This window comes from Urocitellus parryii, chromosome 12 (assembly GCF_045843805.1).
Source record: "Urocitellus parryii isolate mUroPar1 chromosome 12, mUroPar1.hap1, whole genome shotgun sequence".
Lineage (NCBI taxonomy): Eukaryota > Metazoa > Chordata > Mammalia > Rodentia > Sciuridae > Urocitellus > Urocitellus parryii.
The window spans coordinates 92,595,270-92,618,407 of NC_135542.1; the positions used below are offsets into that span (position 1 = coordinate 92,595,270).

At 41.4% G+C, this 23,138-nt stretch overlaps 1 protein-coding gene across 1 annotated transcript; it reads left to right on the top strand.

Annotated features, from left to right (window-relative positions):
• Positions 1–896: 896 nt before the first annotated feature.
• LOC144249679 (uncharacterized protein C2orf78-like) lies at positions 897–7,698 on the top strand. Its single transcript, XM_077791818.1, has 3 exons — positions 897–993; positions 4,214–4,978; positions 5,783–7,698. The coding sequence occupies exons 1-3, from the start codon at positions 897–899 to the stop codon at positions 7,696–7,698; spliced, it is 2,778 nt and encodes a 925-aa protein (XP_077647944.1).
• The last annotated feature ends 15,440 nt before the right edge of the window (positions 7,699–23,138 follow it).

A 23,138-nucleotide genomic window follows, 5' to 3' on the forward strand; every position in this document is an offset into this window, starting at 1 on the left:
AGAGGGATGGGGGAAGGAGAGCAGAAGAGAGTTACCAGTCTAACCTGGCCCAGCCCAGGCCAAAGAAAACAGGGATCTAGGAGAAACTAAAGAGAATCTTGGGCCACATCATTCCCCAGAGAATGCACTCAAGGAACTTCCCCCTAGGGCTGGGATTGTGGCTCAGTGGTAGAATGTTAGCCAAGCACTCGTGAGGCACTGGACTTGACCCATGAATAAAATAAAAGTATTGGGTCCATCTACAAATAGGGAAAAAAAAAAAACAACTTTTTAACCCCTTTCTGAATCCTTGAATACTGCAGTAACTTCAATAATCAAATCAACTTCTGTGGTTCCAGAACCACTATACTTGCTCAACCTAGATGTCTCTTTCTTCCATCTCCAGGGATATTAACTGCATATGTTAATAAAGTAATGTATTACTATTACCTCTTATAGTGTGAAACATAATTTATAACATATTCATAATATTTTAATGAACATTTAAGAGGAACACAGAGATGATATCCCTAACACAAGAGCCTGGGGGAGGGGAGCCATGGGGTGAGCCCATTATGTCCCTCCTGCAGGGCTCACCTACCAGAACTGAGCCATTTAGTTTCTATTATAACTTTCCTGTCACTTTCTCCACCCAATCAACTCTCTTGTCATTTTCCCCACCCAATCCCACCTTCTCCTTCGGAGTCTGACCACTCTATTGGCTACTTCATACCTTTAAACGGCCAGGTTTGTGACATCATTCTCCCACCAAACCTACTGCCACCTGCTAGAATCTTAGGCTTGCCATGTAGTTGTAAACAAATTTGAATCATCGCAAGTGACCAGTGACCAGTGACCAGTAACCAGTCATTAGTGTGGCCAGTAAACAGTGACCAGTGAACTCCATACTGGGAAACATGCATTCTCTAGCCTCAGCCACCCACGCATCCTCTAGGGTGATCTCCTCATCCTTTGTATCTACAATTGATGTGACCTCTTCTCTGACCATGTCAGGTGAGTAAAGAAACTTTTTAAAGCTTTTTATTAGACTTTTACCTGCCTCAATTTACTAATGGAGTCAAAAGAGCTAAGAATAATAGGGGAAAGGATGGAACTAGAAATCTGGACACCTAATTTCATTTGGAATTTGACATGTACTAGGTATAGAACTGGACTATCTTACTCTCTCACAAAATCTGTTTCCTGATTTGCTACATGAGGATAACAGATTGCCCATGTTCTGGTCCCTTACTTTTCTTGCATCTTGAGGGGCGTGTTTATAGAGAATGAAATCCGATTTCATGGTTGTGTTGTTTCAACTGAAAGAGACAAAACCTAGGCAGGGTGGAAACCAAGAGGTTTCCTCTGTAACAGTTTCCCTTCAAAAAGATTTCTACTTCAGTATTTCAAATTTAGTGCCGTTCATAAAAGGGACATTCACATATTTGGGAGTTTTCTGTTTCAACTAGGTGAAAAGAGAAATAGGGAGAGAGGAGCAGGAGGACAGGGCTGTAAGGAGGCAGATGTTCTTGGGAAAGCAAGTTTGTGACTGTTTAAGCACACGGCAATAGGAACTCGGCGGAGGAAGAAAATATAAAAATAAAGGAGAAGAAAATGTTAGAAAAATAGAGATGAAGAGAATGATGTTGTTGAGAAAAAAAGAGGTTGGTTGGGATGGATGTGGAAGAAAAGCAAAGATTTTATTTAAACCAACAGACAGCATAGAGTGAATGTTCCCAGAGGCTGGTTTAGAGAATGTTTAGATTAACAGACCAGCAAGGAAACTAAGACTTGAATGAGGGTATCACTGGGGTAAGCAGGTTATCAGAAAAGTCACACTTGGCTGTTAGAGTTCTTCTATGATCGCTTTCAACACAGATGATGTTGACAGTTTGAACATGAACATTTTAGAAGTATGTTTTAGAAATGATTCTTCCTCCAAACATGCCAAGGAAAGTGGTTCTAGACAGAGCTGGGGAAATGGCAATTTCCGTGTCCTATTTTGTTCTGATTTTTAAACTACAGTGATTTCTAAAACATGTTTTGTCCAAACCTGCATCAGAAGGACACATTCCTTTGTGTGATATAAGCTGTCAAGGTGAAGCTGTTTTCCATCTTTACAACAGTTTTTTTTTTTTTTCTAAAACAGACAATATACAAATGGTCATTGATGATTTCTAAATCTAAGAACCGAAAGAAAGAACTGTGTAAGAATAAAAATTCAAGCTCACATCTCTAATTCCAAGTTTATTTAAATAACTATGTGAAGACGTTTTGTTTTGTCTACATTTCAAATAATTGTTTGGGGCTGGGGTGTAAGGTAGCTCAAACATTTTTGTATTAATATAAATGGGAGAAGAAAATGTCAGAATAAAAGACAAAAATTGTTTTAAATTTGTTATTTTATTATACTGTGATGGTTTTCTCAGACTTTAGGGACAAGACTTTTCTCTAAATGTGATAATAAACCAGGCTTCTATGATTTTGTTAAAGCATTTTTTCTGTTTTTTGAATAATCAAAAGGATTATCAGAAAATGTGTTTATATTAATTGAAATATCTACCTAGTGGAATTAATGTCTTTTATTTGGTGTTGGTAATCCTTAGAGGAAGAGAAACAAGAACAGTAATGACTTTACACTTATTGGTTTTTTCTCTAGTATGTACAAAATTTCTTTCGTCCTTCCTTCTGTCCTCATTCCCTTCTTCTTTCCCTCACTCCCTCCATTTCTCTCTCCTTCCCTCCCTGCCTTGCTCCTTATGCCTTCCTTCCTTCCTCTCATTCATTCTTTCTTTCTTATTTTCTTCTCTTCTTTCCAGTTCTGAGGATTGAACACAGGGTCTCATGAATGCTAGGCAAGCATGCTACACAAGCTATATCTCCAGGATATTTTATTTCTTTTCTCAGATAGGATCTTGCTGAATTGCCCAGAGTGGCTTTGAATTCCTGGTTTCCTGCAATCCCACTGCCTCAGGCTCCCGGGTGCTGGGACCAGAGGCCCACCACAGCATGCCCAGATTCATCATGGGTTTTGGCTTTAGTTTTCGCTTCTCCACGTGGCTACCCATCTGTTCACCCTACTTAAATTTGTGTTCACTTTACTTCAAATTTGTGTTCACTTTACTTAAAATTACACACATTTTTAGTATAGTTTCTCTGTCTATATGTACAGCTTGAGAATGCATTCAAACTCACCTTCAATTATGAGCTTTGTTTTGATTAAGAGTATTCACTAAAATCAAAGAGAAACATTCACTTTCATAATATTGTATGCATGATAACAGAACTCATTTCTTAGCAAATTTCATATACACTCACTTTTGCTCATATCCATATGTTCATTACTACGTAGTCATTCCTTTTAGTTCTGAGCTGTGTTTGACTTTTGCTTCTATCTTTACAGAACATACTGTAACTCCCTCCAAATGAAACTTTTTGTAATACCTATTTATCAGTTGTAGCTCAAGACAATACTTTTATTTTATTTATTTTTACATGGTGCTCAGGATTGAACCCAGGGCCTCGCATGTTTCAATTTCTTTCAAGAAGCATTTCTTGAGAAACTGAATTTCAGGTAGTCATTTTCATGTAGGATCAGCAGTTAGGCTGAAAGAGGGCAAAGAATGACGCTTAAATTATCATTTGGATGGTCAAACTGAACTCTAGGAAATATCATGTGACCTGGACAAACAAAAGGAGATACTAAAGATCACTGTGGTGATATCAGTACGATTTTCTATGAACAGGGAAAAACAAATTTCTGTATCTCCAGATTTCTGGTCTTTGGAACAAGAGTCCTGGCCAGGGAGAAAGTTTCCATAATCTGTTGCGGATTCTGAAAAAGTCAGTCTCACTTCCCTGACCCTTGGTGTACTCATTTGCTAACTGGTAATGTTGGGGTTTTCTCTGAGTTCGAAAATACTTCAGTTCTAGGGCCAATTCAGGAGTCAATACTAGTGCAGGCTCAAAGGAAAGGTAGGACAGGTAGAAGGATGCTTATAGGGAACAATGTGTGAAGCAGACCACTTGGGACTTCTGTGCCCAATTTGAGAGAAAAGGCAGGTAATCAGAAGAGTACTTGCAGCCATCCTAAATGGAGTGATTTGGGGTCTCTCAATGATTATTGAAATCAGGGCCCTCCTGATTACTACAACAGTAAGATGTCATTGTTTCTTGACTATTGTAAGAATCTGCCTGTCTCATCAATATTTTCACCACCCTCTTCTTCCTACAGAAAATTTCCAAAATTCTTCTTTACATGGAAATGCTGATTCTCTGCAGCTCTCTCTTCCTGTGGTGACCAATGCAGCTTCCCTGACAGGAAGTGTCTGCAACTTCTCCAGAGCCTCTGCTCCAGCTGCCACTTCAGCATGGTTACTGCCCTCAACCTGTGGCACCTCCTTCCAGCCACTCATGGGCAGTGCCTCCCTTTATCAACATGCTAGCACAGCCATGGTGTCTGGGGTTACTGGCCGGAACCAGACTCCCATGGCACCTGCCCCCTGTCCAAGTATCTCTGAGTGGTATATCCCAGGAAGTGCTGAAAAGAGCTCATCTTCACTCAGGGACTTTAATCTGACTGTCAGGTTAAGGCAGATTACAGCAGATTCTTCCCTATCTATGGCATTCCAGGATGACAAAACTTCCGAAGCCAATGTCATGATCCCTGGGTATCCACTACTATCGGGTAGGCTTGTCCAGGTGACACTACCTCAGATTCCAAATCAAGGACATTGCCTCTCACTACCCCACCAAGAAGGAAGCCAGGTCTACTACTATGATCAAAGCTCTCTGGGGACTCTGCTCTCTGGAGAACATTGGCCCTGCCTGCAATCCTATGGCTCTGTGCCATATGCAGGAAGTAGTGCCGCTGCCCCTCAACCAGAAATGGTGACAGTGCTAAAGGAAGTTCAGCCCACAAATGCCCTACCATCAGTCCCTACACCTGTGACCTACTACTCTGTGTCCACTCAGAGTATAGAAGGAACAAATTTTCAAGGTGAGTACAAACAGCAAAAAGGGGAAGGAATAAGATTACCATTCGAATGGAGGGTCCAGTTTTCAGCTGGTAATTGTGCGTCCACACATCCCTAGAATTCAAGTGCTGAGATTTTAACCACAATCTTGTTCAGCAGTCCCCATTTTCAGACTCTGTAAGAGAAGCATGCAGCACAGCATAATGGCCACCCATGCATTTAAGAGACCTCTAGGAGCACACGGAAGGAAGCGGCTGTTCACTATTTTTGCACTCAGTCCAGCTGCACAACCACACTATAAATATATTTCCCTAATTGTACTTTGGTTTAGAAAAATACATCAACACATATCAGGGTGTGACAGTTTAATTGTCCCTTAATTGACTGCAGGATTTAACCTCTGTATGTAGAGATGCTGCCCAAAGCAGGAGTCCAAAACCCACGACCATTCACATTGATCTCATGAGCAACAGCTCCACCCTCTCCTAGTTCATGGTGTTAAGTGTTCTTACATTCTGGGGAGAGTGGAGAGAATTGAGAGGCCCCTATATGAGAACGAGAGACTTCATGAAAGAGTTTTTCTGGGTTTCCCACAGAGGAGACAAGTGCTCTACCAGAAACCCATGCTGCCATGGTGATGAACCAGCCCAAAAGTAAGACTTCAAGGGATCACCTGTAACTAATATGCAACTCTTAACAGATATCTGTCAGTGGTCCTTTAAAAGAGCTAATAGAAATGCTTTCTCCACAGTTGGTGGTTTCCCTGAATAGTGTGTAGCTGGGAAGGGGGAGCATCCTACTTACCATCGTCCTTGATTCCTTTGCAGGGATGGAAACTTCCCTAGGGATGGAGGCTTCCTTGGGATTGCAACCTCCAAGTCAGACATTTTGTCTTCCACAGCCTCCAGAATTCTCATACATCTGCAATAACAGAAAAAGCCAAATAAGTGAGAAAAACTCACAAACTGAACTTGGGGACATTTCCACAATCACTCCAGTCCAGAGTTCCACTGATTTCTTGGCATTGCCCCCAAATCAAAGCCAGAAACAAACAGAGATTAAGAATTTGTGTGAGATTAACACCATGCTCACAGAGCCGCTGGATGCCTACCAAATTGCCATGGAGAACCAGGATCCTCCACTACTCCCTTTAGACATCCCAGAAATCCACCGGCTTCTGGCCTCCGTTGGTCCTCTGGACCAAGAGGAGAAGCCACATTCTGAAAATACCCTTCTAGAAAGGAGTAGCTTGAGTCTTGAGGACCAAGGCACACTTGAAAATGGGACTGAATTTAGCAGTTGTTTTGGAGACCTCACTGCACTGCTGGGGGATATTCAACTTCCTGAGCTTTTCGATTCCTTGAAAGACCTTGACCAAGCTGAGAGTCCCACAATAACAAATTCCAATGACACCAGATCCATCATGGTGAATCAGGGGCAGGAAATCACAAGTGCCTTAAAGGGTCCTAGTGATCCAGTGAGGAACAAAAAACATAAAGCCTCAGAGTCTCCTCATGGAACTCCTCAGGCCAAAATGCAGCTAAGGGACCTAGAGGGTGCATTAGGAGGAGAAGTTGCTCACAGGGATACAGACAGCAGTAGGGCCAATGTGCACACAGCCAAGCACTCTAACAGCAAAGCTCAGGAAGCTGCATCCAGCAGGAACAGCAAGGCTAAGGGCCATGGGCAGGAAAAGACCAAGAGAACCAGGGAAAAAAATTCCAAGAAAGCCGAGGAGAGGAAGCAGCCAGGCAACAGAGTCCAGGCGGAAGAGAAGCCAACTGTGCCCAAACTAAAGCGGAAGAGGAACCAACCTGAGCTTTGCCAGGAGTCCTTTAAAAAGCCTCGGAGCTGTCTCGGCATGCACATGGTGGAGTCGGTGCAGGTTTTCCACGCACTGGGGAAGAAGAATGACAAGAAAACTGGGCTCTCTTCCTCCCGGGCCCCGGGAAACTCAGGCAGTACCCAAGACCCCCGTACATGCCCAGCTATGAAACCAAGGCTGGTGGTTAAGGGTCCTGAGAAATCACAAGTCAAAGCCCAGAATCCAGATATCAGTGCTGAAGGAGAGGGTCCCGCTCCATCCATTTATGAGCCTCCACCACCTGGGAAGGTCAAATTGGTACCTTTGCCTTTTCTGACCCAGGAGAAACCTCCACCTCGACCAGTAATCAATAGGAGGCCACAGTCTCTGGCCTCACGGAGACCCACTGGGGCTTACCCTGCCCAGCCTGGCCCTGCTAGCTCAGCTCAACCCATGGCAGTCAACACATCCCAACCAGCTACTGCCAACCCATCTTGGATTCGTCCTGCCAAGCCAGCTCACCCCGTTTTGACTCATGCCATTCAGTCACGTGTGAGCGCTTCTACCCAGCCTAGTGTCCCTTGGTCTGCTGCTTCTGGGCCTGCACCCTACAAAACATCATCTTGTACTTCTCTTCATTGGCAACCCATTCCCAGGGTTGGGACCAAGCCCCAGTCACAACCGCCCAAGCCTCAAAACCAATATCTCCTCCAAGACTTTGCCTTACAACCAATTCCATGGAGGAAACCCAATGTTGCTGGGCAAGTAGTATCAACTCCCATCACCAAACAGCAGAGGCCAGAGCGGGAAGCCATGAAGAAGAAGGCTCAACAAGAGCGTGAGAATGCTGCCAAGTACACTGCTTTGGGGAGAGTGCAGTGTTTCATTGAGAGGGAAAGAGAGATGGAGATTTCTCGCTACTATGGCTACACAATGTAAGAGCTGCTAAGATCAGTGGTGCCACTTAGGGACCAAATAGTTTTCCACATATATCTAGATAGAGTGATACACATTTATTTATTCTCAGATGCTTTCAACGTTTAATAAACTTATACAAAGAAATGTAATATTATTCACTAATACATAATAAAGAGGCCTTCTGGTACCACTGAGAATTGTTAGAAAATAAAGAGGCCTTTCGGTACTACAAGGGTACCAAATAGTGTTCTCATATACACATAGATAGATACATGAGAATTTATTCATAGTTGAAAAGGTAGTATAGTTTAATAAAGAAATGCTATAGTATTGATTAGAGGGTAAGTAATAAAGAGGCTTTATATTGCCATTTGAATATCAAATAGTTTTATACGTATATATACAGAGAGGTACATAGATACAAAAGTGTTCACTTATATATTTTTAAGACTTAATATACTTGAATAAAGAAATGTAATAGTATTGTTTGAGAGATAAGTAATAAAGATGCTTCCTGGTACTGCTTGGGCATCACATAGTTTTCCACATGTGTAGATATAAATTTTATAAATATGTAGATACAAAGATACAAATGTATTCACTCTAATATATTTTTAAAGTTTAGTCAAATTGAAGGAAGAAATTCCATAGAATTGGTTAATAGATAATAAAGAGGCCTTGTGTTACCACTGGGCTATCAAACATTTGTCCTCATAGACATATGAATATGTACTCATTCCAATATACTTTTAAAACTTAATAAAATTGAATAAAGAAATGTAATGGAATTGATTAATAGATAATAAACAGGAATTTTGAGTTTGAATGGCTGTTAAATGTGGTTTATTTTGGTAGCGGTGTGGATCACAGCCTACATGAGAAGAAAGGAACTCAAATTTGGCCAGGATAATAGAAGTAAAGGCTAGGAATGGGGGAAAGAGGAAGGCATGTCATCCAGCACTAGGAAGGCAAAAAGAAGACAGATGTATGGGTTTACTGGAAGAATCAGGAATTGGCAAAATGGCTGACCAATAACACAATGTTTGAAACGAGGGTTAAAATGATAAAATGTCAAGCAAGTTGAAAATGATAGGAGACGGGTTCAGGTTGACCAGAAGAAATGCAAAAATCAAACAAAAAACTCTCATGGAGAATGGCTGAGTTTTGGTATACCTGAATGGCATTTTCAAAAATAAGATTCAGGGCACATCCCCACCATGATTGGGTCACTTAAGATCCTAGCTGGGAAAGGTGAATACAAAACACGGGGAATCTACCAGGGGTGTTACAGGGTTCTCAGTTACCCTGAGGGAAGCTGATAACTGGAACTTGGCCAAGTGAACTCAGCAGCATGAGGCCCACCCAGAACATGGCCTGGAATAAATCACCATTGACTCAACACCCATGCACCAGGGCAGCAGAGAGGCACTACTTGAATGAACCTTCACACACAAGGCCAGTACCACTCTGACACTTTACTAATGGTTGAGAAGCAAGGCCTCAATCTGAGGCTTGTGTCCTCAAGTCCTCAGTGTTGGCAAGGGCCCCCTGCAGGCAGCCAACCTGGCTTTTAGAGCACACCATAGAGACGTTGGGGTAGAGGGTGAAGGAGAGAGATCACACTTGAAAGGGGGTTAAATACTGAACTGAGAAGCCTGTCAGGTCCTCTTCCATTGATTCTGGCAGATGCTGTCTTCAGGGACCATTGCCATGAACCGAAGCTCACAAGGAAAACATCACTCCTTGGCTTCCATCTCCACCCAACGCAAGCAGAGTGCGCATGTGCAAAGAGCAACCTGCCAACAGCTGCAGGACCCAGCAGCCCCAACAGCTTTTACCCATTCCCTCAAAACTGCCAGTCACCATCTTCACCACTCTTCCCACAGGAGACATCACCTTTTCCCACATTTTGGAAACTTCCAGAGATATTTGACCCCAAAATATATGTATCACAATTTGTTAAATTATCTGACCTACGGATTTCAAATGTAACCTTTATGACATATTAAATTCCTATGCGTATTTGCATTCTTCTTTGTAGAATTTGCCTGGCTTTCTTGCTTTTCCTATTTACCAGGTCTCTAGGATATTTTTTATCATGTTTTTCCTTTTTTAAAAAAAAAATTCATTATTCTTTCTTTTTAGACATCTATTATGTTCATTCATGTTTTCCCTTTTAGTTATGTTGATTTCTACCATATCTCATCTAATCTCCATTTATGTTGTTCTTTTCTTTTATGAAACATAAAACTCAACATTTCAACCATTTTTATGTGGATAACTCTACAGCATTAAGTAGATGCACAATGTTGTTCAAGCATTATTCACTATCCAAATCCAAAACTTTTCACCATCCCAAACAGAAAGCTATATCCATGATATAATTTTCCATTCCCCTCTCATGTTCTGTCCTATTTTGCATTGCTTGGCCTTCTGTTTTTTAGCTAGTTTTGAAAGAGTGGGCTACCATCTGATGTGCTTGGGGGGTTCTTTTCTGACTTGTTTTTGTCGTCTGAGAGGATGCTATTCTCCTGTTTCTTAGAATACCTTTATTTGGGATTTGGTTTCCTTCTTTTCTTGCTATGCACTTTTATGCAAAATTCATTTTCTTTGTAAAAGTATGGTTGAGGATAGAGTTTCTTATGTGACGGTACGACAACTTCCACCTCTCCTTCCTCCACCTCTTCTTCTTCCCTCCAGTTCTGTCCGTCCCCATTTTCCCTTTGCTCTCCTCCTTCTCCTCCTCTTACTTCTTGAAGTATTAAAAACATGTCGACTTATTTTCTAAAACTTTCTGGCTGTTTACACAGGGAGTTTTATCCTTTGTGTCTATTGTTCCTCCCAGCGATTTCTCCTCTGGGTGAGGCCTTGTCCTGAAAAGGAGCATTGGCTGTTCATTTTTCAAGAGAGTTTAGGGGCTGGACAGCGTCAGCCCTTCCGATTTGAATGTGGGACATTTGTACTTACAGCTGCTCCTCAGTTTCCACAGAGAATTGCACCCAGGACCCCTCAAAGACATCAAATTCCACAGAGTCGAAGAGAGACTGCACACATTCAAATTATCTAAATCATCTCTAATTACTTATTATAACTACAATGTAAATGCTATGTAAATAGCTGTTGTACCATATTGATTATACAACGTATAGTACATTTTGTAGGACACCTACTGCACTCACTTTGGGGTTGGCCAGAACTCCTCTCAGTTTCAGCTGCTCTTCTCCTGCTGGCCCACAGTGCTTTGCAGGAATGCCTGCTAGAGCTTTGAAAGCCTCCTGTCTCCCATTTCCTCTGGTGCAAGTGCTGCTGCCAGGCAGGTCTGGTGCCTCCTGCTGGTGGTTGGCCCTATCCTTTTGTTCTGAGGTTCCTAGGGAACACTGTGTTCTCTACTTTTGTGGTAAATGCTACTCCAGGGTTTGGCTTTCTTTCATCTATTTCCATGGCCTCTAGGCCAAACATGTCTTTTTCTTCTCTTTGTTTTGGGAGACTCCAAACTACAATTCTGCCTGCATCTTTCTGAAATCTTCATGGATAACATAATTATTTTAAATTGAGAACGTTGCAGGTTTCAGTTCCCTGAAGCAGAGCTTCATTTCCCCCAAACTAGTTAAGACTAAGGCAGACTGTGAGTCCCCTGTAAAGACCATGGCACCTGGTGTCTTTGCTTGCTATGTTGGTGTTTGAGTGAGAAGCAATCTCAAGGTTCATGGGGGAGGGACATCTGGCCACAGGAAGAGGGAGTAGTCTGCGGGACAGGTGAAGAATGGGGACATGGCCTCTAGTCCAAATGTGTCTTTTTCTTTTCTTTGTATTTTCTTTCTGAACACATTTGAGAAGGAATCTCCTATTTGCTCTCCTTCCCCTGTGGGTGGGGGTGGGGTGTCGGGTCTATACACAGTTTCCTTGTCTTCCTTAGCATCATCTTTCCAGTTGTCCAGGCCAGAAACCTTTGACATCCTTTGATTCCTTTCTCTCTCTCCCAATTACACACTCGGAATTTTAGTAAATTTCATCTGCCCTCTCTTCACATCACATCTAAAACCTACCCACTTCTAACTCCATTCCTCCATTTCTGCTGTAGCATAATCCCTAACCATTTACTGCCTTTCTATCCCCATGATAGGGGATACACACGTTTTCCATAAAAAGACAGATAGATGGTGAATACATAACTGTCTGTGAGCCAGATTGTCTCTGTCTGCACAGCTCCACTCTGCACTTGTAGCATGAACGTGGCCACGCAAAATAGGAGAACACATGGATTAGCTCTGTTTTAATAAAACTTTACTCACAAAAACAGGCTGTACTGCTTTACAGACTCTGGCTCTGCCTGATCCACTGCTATGCTCCCTTTCAATCACTCCACCCCAGACCCCCTGAGCCCACTTGCTGTTCCAAGCCTAAAAAACACTCCTCACCTCCTTCAAGCCTCTTCTCAAATTGTACCTTTCAATGAGGCTTTGTCTGACTACACTGCAAGCACCTCTCAGGGTTTCTCCCTTCCTTCCATCTGATTCCCTTCACCAGGGACTACATCTCCTGTACTGTTGTGAACCTTTCAATACATTTTGTAATTTAATTCTTCGTTGTCTTTATGGTTTAGACTTTCCATCACTCCCTTGCCCGGCAATTCCTAAAATGTAAGACCCTCGAGAGCACAAAATTTTCTCATATGTTGTTCATTTCCATGTGTCCCATGTCTTAAACAGTGTCTCAAAAATAAGAGCTGATCAGTACATGTTTGTTGAATGGCATATACCCAAAGGGCTTAAAATCACCATACTATACTAATGCTGACACATTCAAGTTTACAGCAGCTCAATTCATAATAGCTAAATGATGGGACCAACAGAGCCCTTTAACAGATAAATGGATAAATAAAATGTGGTATCTATGTACAATGGAATATTACTCAGTGATAAAGAAGAATGAAATCATGGCATTTGCCAGTCGAGGGATGGAACTGGAGACTGTCATGCTAAGAGAAATAAGCCAATCTCCCAAAAGCCAAAGGCTGAATTTTCTGTGATATGCATAGATGCTAACACAGAATGTTGGGGGATGGGGGAGGGAAGAGTAGAAGTTCATTGGATTAGAGAAAGAGGAATGAAGGGATGGAAGAAGGTGGGAATAGGAAAGGCAGTAGAATGAATTGGTCGTAGGTTTTCTGTGTTCATGTGTGAATACATGACCAGTTAACTGCACCACACAAACAACCACAAGAATGGGAAGTTAGGGATACGTGGGTTGGGCAGTTGGACACTGGGACCAAGGGCTAAAGGTGAGAGACTGAAAAAATGCAGACCACCCAGGCACTGCTTATTTCTCCAGCTCTGACCCGCTGTTTTACCAGGGGTCTAATCAGGCCTCTGTCTGTCTCCCTCCGGAGTAGACCACAGGACTCATCTAAACAGCCTTCCTACACCAGCTCCTCTCCAGATAGCCAGACAAAAGCTCCAGAACAGGACTGTCTCCTGGGACATTGACTCAGCAGACAAGTTCATTGGTGGCAGGGCTGCCACTGTTGGTGTGACCAGATCATAGGCTGGTTTGGAACTGTGTTTGGAGAAATGATGTTTCCCTAAACGTCTTCCCCAAGACCAAACAAACACAAAAGAATGCAAAGTTATACTCCATGTATGCCTAATATGTCAAAATATACTCTACTATCATGTATAAACAAAAAAAAATCAATAATTTAAAAAAATTTGAAATTAGAAATACAAAAATGTTATAGTAGTTGCTTATTAGCCACTTTATAAACCCAGCTTGACCACTGGCTATGCCAGTGACAACTAAACCAGAATATAAATGTGTGTCCAACCAAGTTCAATTCGACTTGCCAAATTGTTACCTATCGGATCCCCAGGTTATGTGCAGGCTAGACTCTCACTGTCACCTTCCCCTCACCTTCCTGTGCCCTCCACCCTCCCCCACTCTCATTTTCTCCTCTTCCTGGGTAGGCATTGATCTCTGTCCCGGGTAGAAACCCATCTCTCAAGCAACAGCTCTTCTCCTATGCCTTTTAAGGCCATTGGCTCTTCTGTTTGATGGTCACCTTCCTCTTCCTCTTTGCCATGTGAGGCTCTGTGGGGTCACTCACTCATCCCTGCTTCTTTGACTCCACTCCAATCTGGGTGTGGGAGTATGCTGAGGTATACACCATTAAAGGATGTTCCTCTAAACTCCTCCCCCAACACCAAACAAACACAAAAGAATGGAAAATTATACTTCATGTAAACCTTATATGTCAAATAAGGTTTATATATATATATATATATATATATATATATATATACTTTATATATATACTTATATGTCAAATAAGGTTATATATATATATATATATATATATATATATATATATACTCTACTATCATGTATATACAAAAAGAACAAATAAATTTTAAAAACTTTTAAAAATTATAAATACAAAACAGATACAGTGTCTGCTTACTACCCACTTTATAAAGTAAATGTGTAAACCAAATAGAAAATGATAAAATCACTGACCTGAAGTACACCAAAGAACCCTAAAGTTTCTTATGGCATTTAACTCTTTTAGAAATTCTCAACCTTGAGATGAAACGTTTAACTGAAACAAAGATTTTGAATTACTTAATATAAATCATATAGTGCATAGCTAACTAGCCATAAAAAGGAACAGAGTATTTATAAAATAAATTTAATCATTAATTTTAACAGACACACATATTAAAGATCTTTCCATGCATGAGGAAGAACATGTTTTCCCAATCTGTCATTTCCTTGCTGACAGGAGATACCAGTCTTTAAAGAAACTAGGTGGTGCTCCAAACCACATATTACGCTTCATGTTATAGATTTACACGTATGGTTTTACTGCCACCTTTTTCTTGAATGCCCAACTAAAAAATACCACTATGTTCCCTTCCCCAATACCCAGCAAATTCTGGCTAGTACAGAAGGTCAGGAAAATCAATAAGGCAAGTGTTCCCACATACCCTGCAGTATCCAGTCCCTATACCCTTATCTCATATCCCAGCCTCCACCACACATTTCTCAGTGCTCCACCTGAAAGCTACTTTGTACACTATTCCCCTCCATCCTGGCTGATGCTCACTTATGCCTTTACCTGGACTGACTCAGGCACTAATGTGTCTCAGCAGCTCACCTCAGCTCTTCTCCCATAGGGCGTCCATGATAGTCCCTAATTCTTTGGCCAGGCTCTCCAACAAGACATGCCCACCTTAAATTTATCCCCCAGCCATCTCATACAACATGTAGATGATCTCCTGCTCCGAAGCCCATCCCCCAAATTGTCCAAACATCAGCAACACCCTACTTAATGCCCTGGCCTCCTAGGGTACAAGGTCTCTCAATCTAAGACCCTGCTCTGCTCCCCTCAGGTGCAGTAGTTACATATCCTACTGACCTCCCAACTCCTATACAATACCCGCAGAATGACTCTAGGCCTTAAAGAACATTCCCCTACCTTCTACTAAAAGAGATAAGCTTTCCCTCTTAGGCCTTTTTCAGTATTTTCACATCTGGATACCCAAATCCTTTTAGGAAGCCTCAAAAGAGAATCTTTTAGATCTTCTTCCATCTCCCCATTCCTTTTCTTCCACCATTTCTACTCTCCAGAATTCTCTTCTGGAATCCTTAACTCTTTATTTACCAATCCCTAATAAGCTTTTCTTCCTGTCACTCCACTCAGACAAAAAGAACAAAGGAGTCCTTGGGACTTCTTTACCAGAAGCCAGGGAAAGGGAATATCCCCCACCCCAGGACATTCTCATCCAAACAATTAGAATTAGTTTATCAAGGTTGGCCCTAGCCTCAAGGTTTAAGAGACTGTAGCTCTACTGATCCCTGAGGCCAGAAAAAAAAAAAAAAAAATTTTGACATTTGCATTATGTCAACCCTTTTCTATTCTTATCACACACTCTCTTTCAGAACTTCTCAGCTGCTGGTCATTTCTCTCCAATCCACCAACATTCCCCAAACCAGAGTCCAATGACTGCATGCACAATTCCTGGATCCCATAACTAACTAGCAACAAAACTCCCTATTAAACTCTGTCACTCTTCTTCCAACCAAAAACCCCTCTGCCCCTGTGATTTCTCACTCTTGTCCTGACACCCTTGATTTCTATTTTTTAAATTTTTTTTAATATTTATTTTTTAGTCGTAGTTGGACGCAACACCTCTATTTCGTTTATTTATTTTTATGTGGTGCTGAGGATCCAACCTAGTGCCCCGCCTGTGCAAAAAGAGCATTCTACTGCTGAGCCACAAACCCAGCCCCATCCTTGATTTCTTAGTGAACCCCTTTTCACATATAACTAATCAGCCAATCCCTGACTCCCCAGACTGGTTCATAATTGGAAGCTCCCACAAAGAGTCCCTGTTGGATATGGAAAATGACAAACTCCAAAATACTGTGGCATGGGAAGAGGGAGTAAAGAAAAAAAACAGCATATCGATGGCATTGATCATTTCCCATTGCATTCTTTCCCAGTGACAGAAAAAATCCCTAGAAAGGAAGCCAGAGCATTGATCCTTCCACAAATAAATCTTTTCCCAGTAACACTACAATGGGACTCCGAAGGGAAAGAGTTAAACACAGAATGCTAACCCCAGACGCTCCATTTTTCTCCAAGTAAAAACACTGTACAGTAAAAACAAATTTTCAAATTCTCCCAAACCTGTATCATGAGTCCTCCTTAAATAAGTCACCTCTCTGTAACCTATATAAGCATTGATTCTCCCTTAGGCCCATGACTCATTTTCCACCTTCTGAGAAGTGGGTTCATCAGAGGCAGCACTCTGTACCTGCATAAAAGCTGTGCTGATCCATGAAGTTTGTATCCAGCCTGGACCTCTTGTGCTAACAGTCCCCAAATCTTGCAGGCTATGCTGTACTTCAAGGAAAGATTACAGGAGATTCTTCTTTTGTCCTTACCCATTTAATTGAGGCTGCTCCCCTCCCCTCAGGCACCACATCTCAACAAGCTGAATTTGCTGCTCTCACTCAAGTTGTATCATGAGCCAGAAACAAATCAGTCAATATTTCTACTGATTCCAATTCACTTATAACATAATTCATTCTAATATCCTAATCTGCAGGGAAAGAGGTTTTCTTCCTCAGGCAGGAATTCTAATGCTAATTACATAAGAAATTTGCTTGAAGCTGCTCCTTTATTCCACAAGATGGCAGAGTTGCACTGTAAAGGACATCAGGCTGGCTAGTGTTACATATCCTTAGGAATAATACAGAGGACTGGCTAGTGAAGCGGGCTGCTCTCTCTCACCACCACCCTCAATCTTCACAAGCCTCTAAGTCCACAAATCTCCAGTTTCTCCCTGATGAAACTAAAGTCCTATTATTTTACCTACAAAGTTTACTCCACCCTGATATGCGCTCCCTCCAGTGACTCCTGAAGAATTCACTAAACCTACCCTCTTCAGATTTACAGGATCTCCAACAAGTTCCTCAATCCTGCACCACTTGTCTCAAGGATAACCCCAACCCTAATGTGAGACCACACCCATTTCTGACACACCAAGCTAGGGAGACCTTCCTGCCACAGACTGGCAACTTGACTTCACCCACATGTCCCCTGTAAGAAAAACAAATACCACCTAGACTCAGTAGACACCTTTACTGGATGGGTCAAAGCCTTTCCAGCTAACAATAAGAAGGCTTTTACCATTGCAACATAGCTTCCCAAGAAATAATTCCATGTTTTGATTTACCTGCCTCTCTCCAATCTCATATAGGCCCCCAAGTTAATTTCTTTATTACCCAAGAATTGGCTAAAGTTGAAATATAAAATGGAATTTCCTCATCCCCTATCATCTGCAGTCCTCAGGAAAGGTTGAAAGGACAAATAGGACCTTAAAAGCAACCTTAACCAAATTATGTAGTGACATTCCTTGTATTTGATTAAGCTCCTCCCTTTGGCCCTTCTCTGGATCCAGGTACTGCCCCCAAATCCTCTTATGATCAGCCCCTTTGAACTAATTTAGGGGAGAATTTGCTCCCTCACCATTCAACCTCAACCACCTAGCATTCCTCCAGATGTCCCAAAAGACCTCCTACCTCACCTCAGGGATGCCTTCTGGAAATATGCCCACACTCATCTTCCCACACTCAATCTTCAGGGGCCCCTCCTCCTATTTCCATAGGGGACTTAGTTTGCCTCTCCCCTTTCCAATGTGTAGTTCCCTTACCAAAAAAGAAAATGAAAGGGCCTTTTTAAGGTGACTCTCTCCACACCTACCACAGCCAAACTATAAGGCCATCCATCCAGGATCCATTTAAGCAATTTCAAATCTGTTCCTGCTAATGCCACGTACCATTCTGTTCTCACAGGCCTCATCTGACTACACATGACCTACCTTCCAGCCATTCCTGAGGAAGCCACTGACCCTCACACCCAGAATTCTTAGTGTTGCTCTCTCAGATACCCTTCTACCTTTTTAAAAATATTTTTTAGTTATACTTGGGCTCAATACCTTTATTTTATTTCTTTATTTACACGTGGTGCTGAGGATCAAACCTAGCGCCTCGCATGTGCTAGGCGAGTGCTCTACTGCTGAGCCACAACCCCAGCCTCTACTACCTTTTCTTAATAGCACTCAAGAGTCAAATTAAATTCATCATATTTACTTCCCCTTCATCTTTCTCCTCTACAAACATTAGAACTCATTTGAGATCCCTGGCTTCAAGGAATATACATTGTCCTGACCCCCACCCAAGATACATTTCCTCTCTTTGTGTTTTCCACATATCATCTTTAACTTCACTAACTGCCACACTGGACCAGAAACAGCAGAGACAAGAAGTGGCTGATGTATTCAGTGAGAATCCTCTCTCTACAGGCAAAAATGTTAATGTCTTGAGCCTGGAAGACAAACCCCAGGCCATGGGGATAGGTTAAGAGAGATAACTGGGGGCAATGGAGGAAAACAGGTCAGTCCATTATGCCTATTAGCATGTCCCTCAGGCTGCTCTTCATAATATGCACAACTGCCAGCTTGGCTAGAAACACAGAGGCTTATAGGGCCCACATTCTACAGCCTGTCACTGCTCACCCAGTAACATGGTTTGATCCTCCCCCTTCAATCTATCTTAATTCCAAGCCTGTTGCCTGGTCCTTTCTTGACTACCAGGTCCTCCCAACAATCTTTGTTCAATTATTCAGGACTGTCCTCCTGACCCCCTCTTTGTGTTTCTCTCAGAAACTCATATTGTTACCACACTGGGCCTCGAAACTCGGCTTACATATGTCCCAAAATAACAGGATCAAGAGGCCAGGCTTATTTTCCTCACTGGCAGAGGCTCATCTGCATGCCAGGGAGTTAATGTTAATTACTCATTAAGCAGACCCATATGCTCTTACCATTGGCACAGAAATCATTCACCAAAAGTTTTACAATGGTCTGAAGGTGATAACCCTATCATCGAATCTTTCTGTTGTAGGAAAACAAGTTATACATTGGGGTTCTCCTGGGGAACTGACTGATGCTGAATCCAGAGCTTTGGGATGAAAATTACCTTATAGAGACAATTTAGAACATCTGGTTTATAGAGATGTTTTCCATTCCAACATCACTAGATACTGGTCTAAGGGAGAATTATCACCTGCCATGAGAATGGATTCTCTGCTAATTAAGGACAAAAATAGGTCTGACTGAGGAGACTTTGGGGATATGGAAGGGTATTTCTCAATATAATAAATTGAAAAATGTTATCTATCGTAACATTTCCTTTCATAAGGAATTGTACCTTCACAGTATGTGTATTAAATCCCTATGTTTTAGGGTCCAGACCCATTCAAATACCCAATCAAATTTTGTGATGCCTCACAAAAACCTATATTATGTTAAATGTGTAAAGTGTATGCTACAACAACATTTGAACTCTATGCCAAAGTTCAGCACAAATTATAATGACTCTCAAAAGGCTCCTTGTAAAATTAAAAGTACCATGGCAGGAGGCCCCTTAAGTACCATCCACGTAGGAACTACTGAGGCACCTGAAACACCACACTAAATGGCTCATCTGGTGGCTGAGAGCTGGGACTGTTGTTTTGACTGCAGCGGAGACATTGCATCAGCAGGTCCAAACACCCATTACCTTCAACAATTCCATAAGAATGTTACCAAGACCTGGCAAACTCAACAACATTTGGATCCCAGATAATTCAAACAAAATTCAACAACTAAAAGATTCTATTATTTGACTAGGAGAATAAGTATAACATTTACAATGGGCTCAGAAACTTCAGGGTCATTGTAATATCACCCAATTTTGTGTCACTAGAGATACATATGATGACACTGAGACACAATGGCAAAATGTATGTAATCACCTAATGGACTTAACTTTTTTCATATCAATACTTGTTTGAGTTAAAAATCACAATCTCAGGTTCTGCCATAGAAAATGCAAAACCATCTACTTTTGAGAAGAAATTTGGGGCAGTTTAGCTAAGGGGATTTCTTCCCTCAACTCTTTGAAATACTTTTCTACACATATACCTGGGCTACTAGCTATAACTATAGAGTTCATTTCTATTCTAGTTCTGCACAGTCTTTCAAGCAGGTTGGAAATGATTAAACCATCAGGAAAATATGGTTCCAACAATAATCATCCTTGCAATGCTCCAAAGGACCCGAACTCCTGAGATCATGGAAAGTGCACCCTAAGTTTGAAAGGGATACAATGGCCTTCATTAAGGGAAATAGGCTCCCCAATGATAGGACCTGCTAAAATTGTTTTCCTAGAACTAACAAATCTGTTAATCTTCACCTTTATTATAATAGCCTTTCTTATCCCTGTTCTTAATTGTGTACAAAAAAAACATTTTCTTAATGAGGTGACCTGTCTGGCTCAAGCCCTCTCCAGAATACAGTCCAAATTTCTGAAACCACAAAAGGAGGACTGTGCCTGAGCCCCAAGTCTACTCCCACATATACTCTTCTTAAGCCTCAACCACAAGAGAACCCATGTTCTTTTCCAGAACTCTGAGAGAAGGGGTCCTCCTTCTTCACCGTTTCTCACCAAGAAGCAACCAGATCTGAAATCATTGCCACTATTCATTATGACTTTTCAGAGTCTGGAATAAAACATATGCAAATGACAACCCAAAAACAGTGTGGCCTAGGAAGAGGGACGGAGGGAAAACCAGAACATTGATAACATTGATCCTTTCCCAATACTTTTTTTCCCAGTGACATAAAAATCCCTGGGAAGGAAGCAAACATCACTCAGTGACAAGAAATCCCTGGAAAGGGGCAAGAATTGGTCCTTTCCCAATATATCCATTCTCAGGGATAGGACAATGCACCCTCCATTTTGGCCCTATGAAAACACTGCCAATAAAAACAAATTTCTAGTTTTTGCAACCTTTTTCCTGAATGCCCACATCCTGTTAAAGCCTTCAATGGGTAAGTTACCTCCCAGTGTGTAACCTATATAAACCCAGACCAGCAGCCATTTCTAACCAAAATGTCTGCCCATCTGATGCCTGACTCCATAGCTGAATAAAGGCTTTGCTGAATTCATGAGGTCTGCACCCGTCTCCATCATCTCCATCTCCTTAACCTATAGTAGCTGGGGATACCCTTGATTCCTAAGAGAACATAAGGAATGATCTGGCTTACAGATACTCACTGTATGTTCTTAGTCTCACATTACATGCCAGTATTATAGAAGCAAGCTATCTGAGGTATGCAACTGAGATAAAAAGAAAAAATATATACCCTGAAAAAGTTCTTAGTCTCACATTACATGCCAGTATTATAGAAGCAAGCTATCTGAGGTATGCAACTGAGATAAAAAGAAAAAATATATACCCTGAAAAAGTTGACATACTCCAAGCCATATCTTTATACCACCAAACATTTCACAATCCCTCTTAGCTAAGAATTATCCCACACACAACCAGCAAAAAGATAGATAGATATATATATTCCATAATTAGCAGTGTAAGAGATGGGAAAAATAGGCCTGTAAATGCAATATTTATCTTTATTTATGAGCAATATTTTCTATATATGCGCTTGATTTCCTGTGGGTTCTTGACATTGTGAATCACACTATCTACTCACTGTCTCTAAGGAAGTCCAAAAGTTAAATAAAGGTCCATTGACAACTAACAGAATATTATTTTTTTAAAAAAACACACGACTATAATCCCAGCAGCTTGGGAGACTGAGGCAGGAAGATCGCAAGTTCAAAGCATACATCAGCAATGGCAAGGTGCTAAGCAACTCAGGGAGACCATATCTCTAATAAAACATAAAATAGGGCTGGTGATGTGGCTCAGTGGTAGAGTTCAATCCCTGGTAAACCCCCACCACCACAAAAAAAAAAAAAGGTTACCACCAAGAAAAATGAATAAATCCCAGTTGTACTCCCCCAAACCAGCTCAGTACTCATATATATATATATTATTACCAATTCAGTCCTGACTGACTTTATCACATTACAAGAGAAAGTGGTGAAACTAACACTCTCCAGGGGATCAAAAGCAAAAGCAATTTAGATGAAGTTGTGCTGAACAGACACACCTCTTACTTGGGTGCACAGCATAACCACAATGCTTTTTCCACAAGCCTCTCTTTGCATGTCTACACAAATCCATCAGGCCCTAAGCAACATAGTGAGACCCTGTCTCTAAAGAAAAATAAAAAGGGCTGGGGATGTGAGGTAATGGGAAAGTGTCCCTGGTTTAAATTCCAAGGACCCGTCCACTCAGCAAAAAAAAAAAAAAAAAAAAAAAAAAAAAAAAAAAAAAAAAAAAAAAAATTAATTGCCTCTTTTATTAACACAAAATGAGACCTCAATGAGTTAACTTGTTTCTAACAAAAAGTTAAAATTTAAAAGTCCATGTTACCCTCTCCTTTATTTATGTTATCCATACTTTTTTATGTTCTCTTAATGTTCTAACTTTTCTCCTGGCCTGCCACCCAAACATGCAAGACAAAGAATGTGAGAAGCCCAAGATTCTATAGTGGCTGTTTGCATGGGGGAGGAAGTCACAGTAACTGCCACACTGGATCCTCTTACATGAGAAGAGAGAGAGGATCCTCAGTGCCTCTCACATATGAAAGAGGCTGATGGCACAAAGTCTACATGGCCAAGGAGCTGTCCTCAGGGAGTTATAAGTTAAAGGAGTACAACAAAACTCCAGAGAGGGAAATTTTACAGGCAACTAAGTCTTCCACCTCTCTAGAGTTTCTGCTATTGTTCAGAGTTCATTTTTCAAAGAATCAACTCACAGAAAAAAAGACCCCTGATTCTGCAAGTTAAAATAAAGTAATATCAATGTGTACAAGAATGCAGACTCAAGGCTTGTCCATGAAAAAATGTCTACAATGAAGAGGGATGGGGGAAGGAGAGCAGAAGAGAGTTACCAGTCTAACCTGGCCCAGCCCAGGCCAAAGAAAACAGGGATCTAGGAGAAA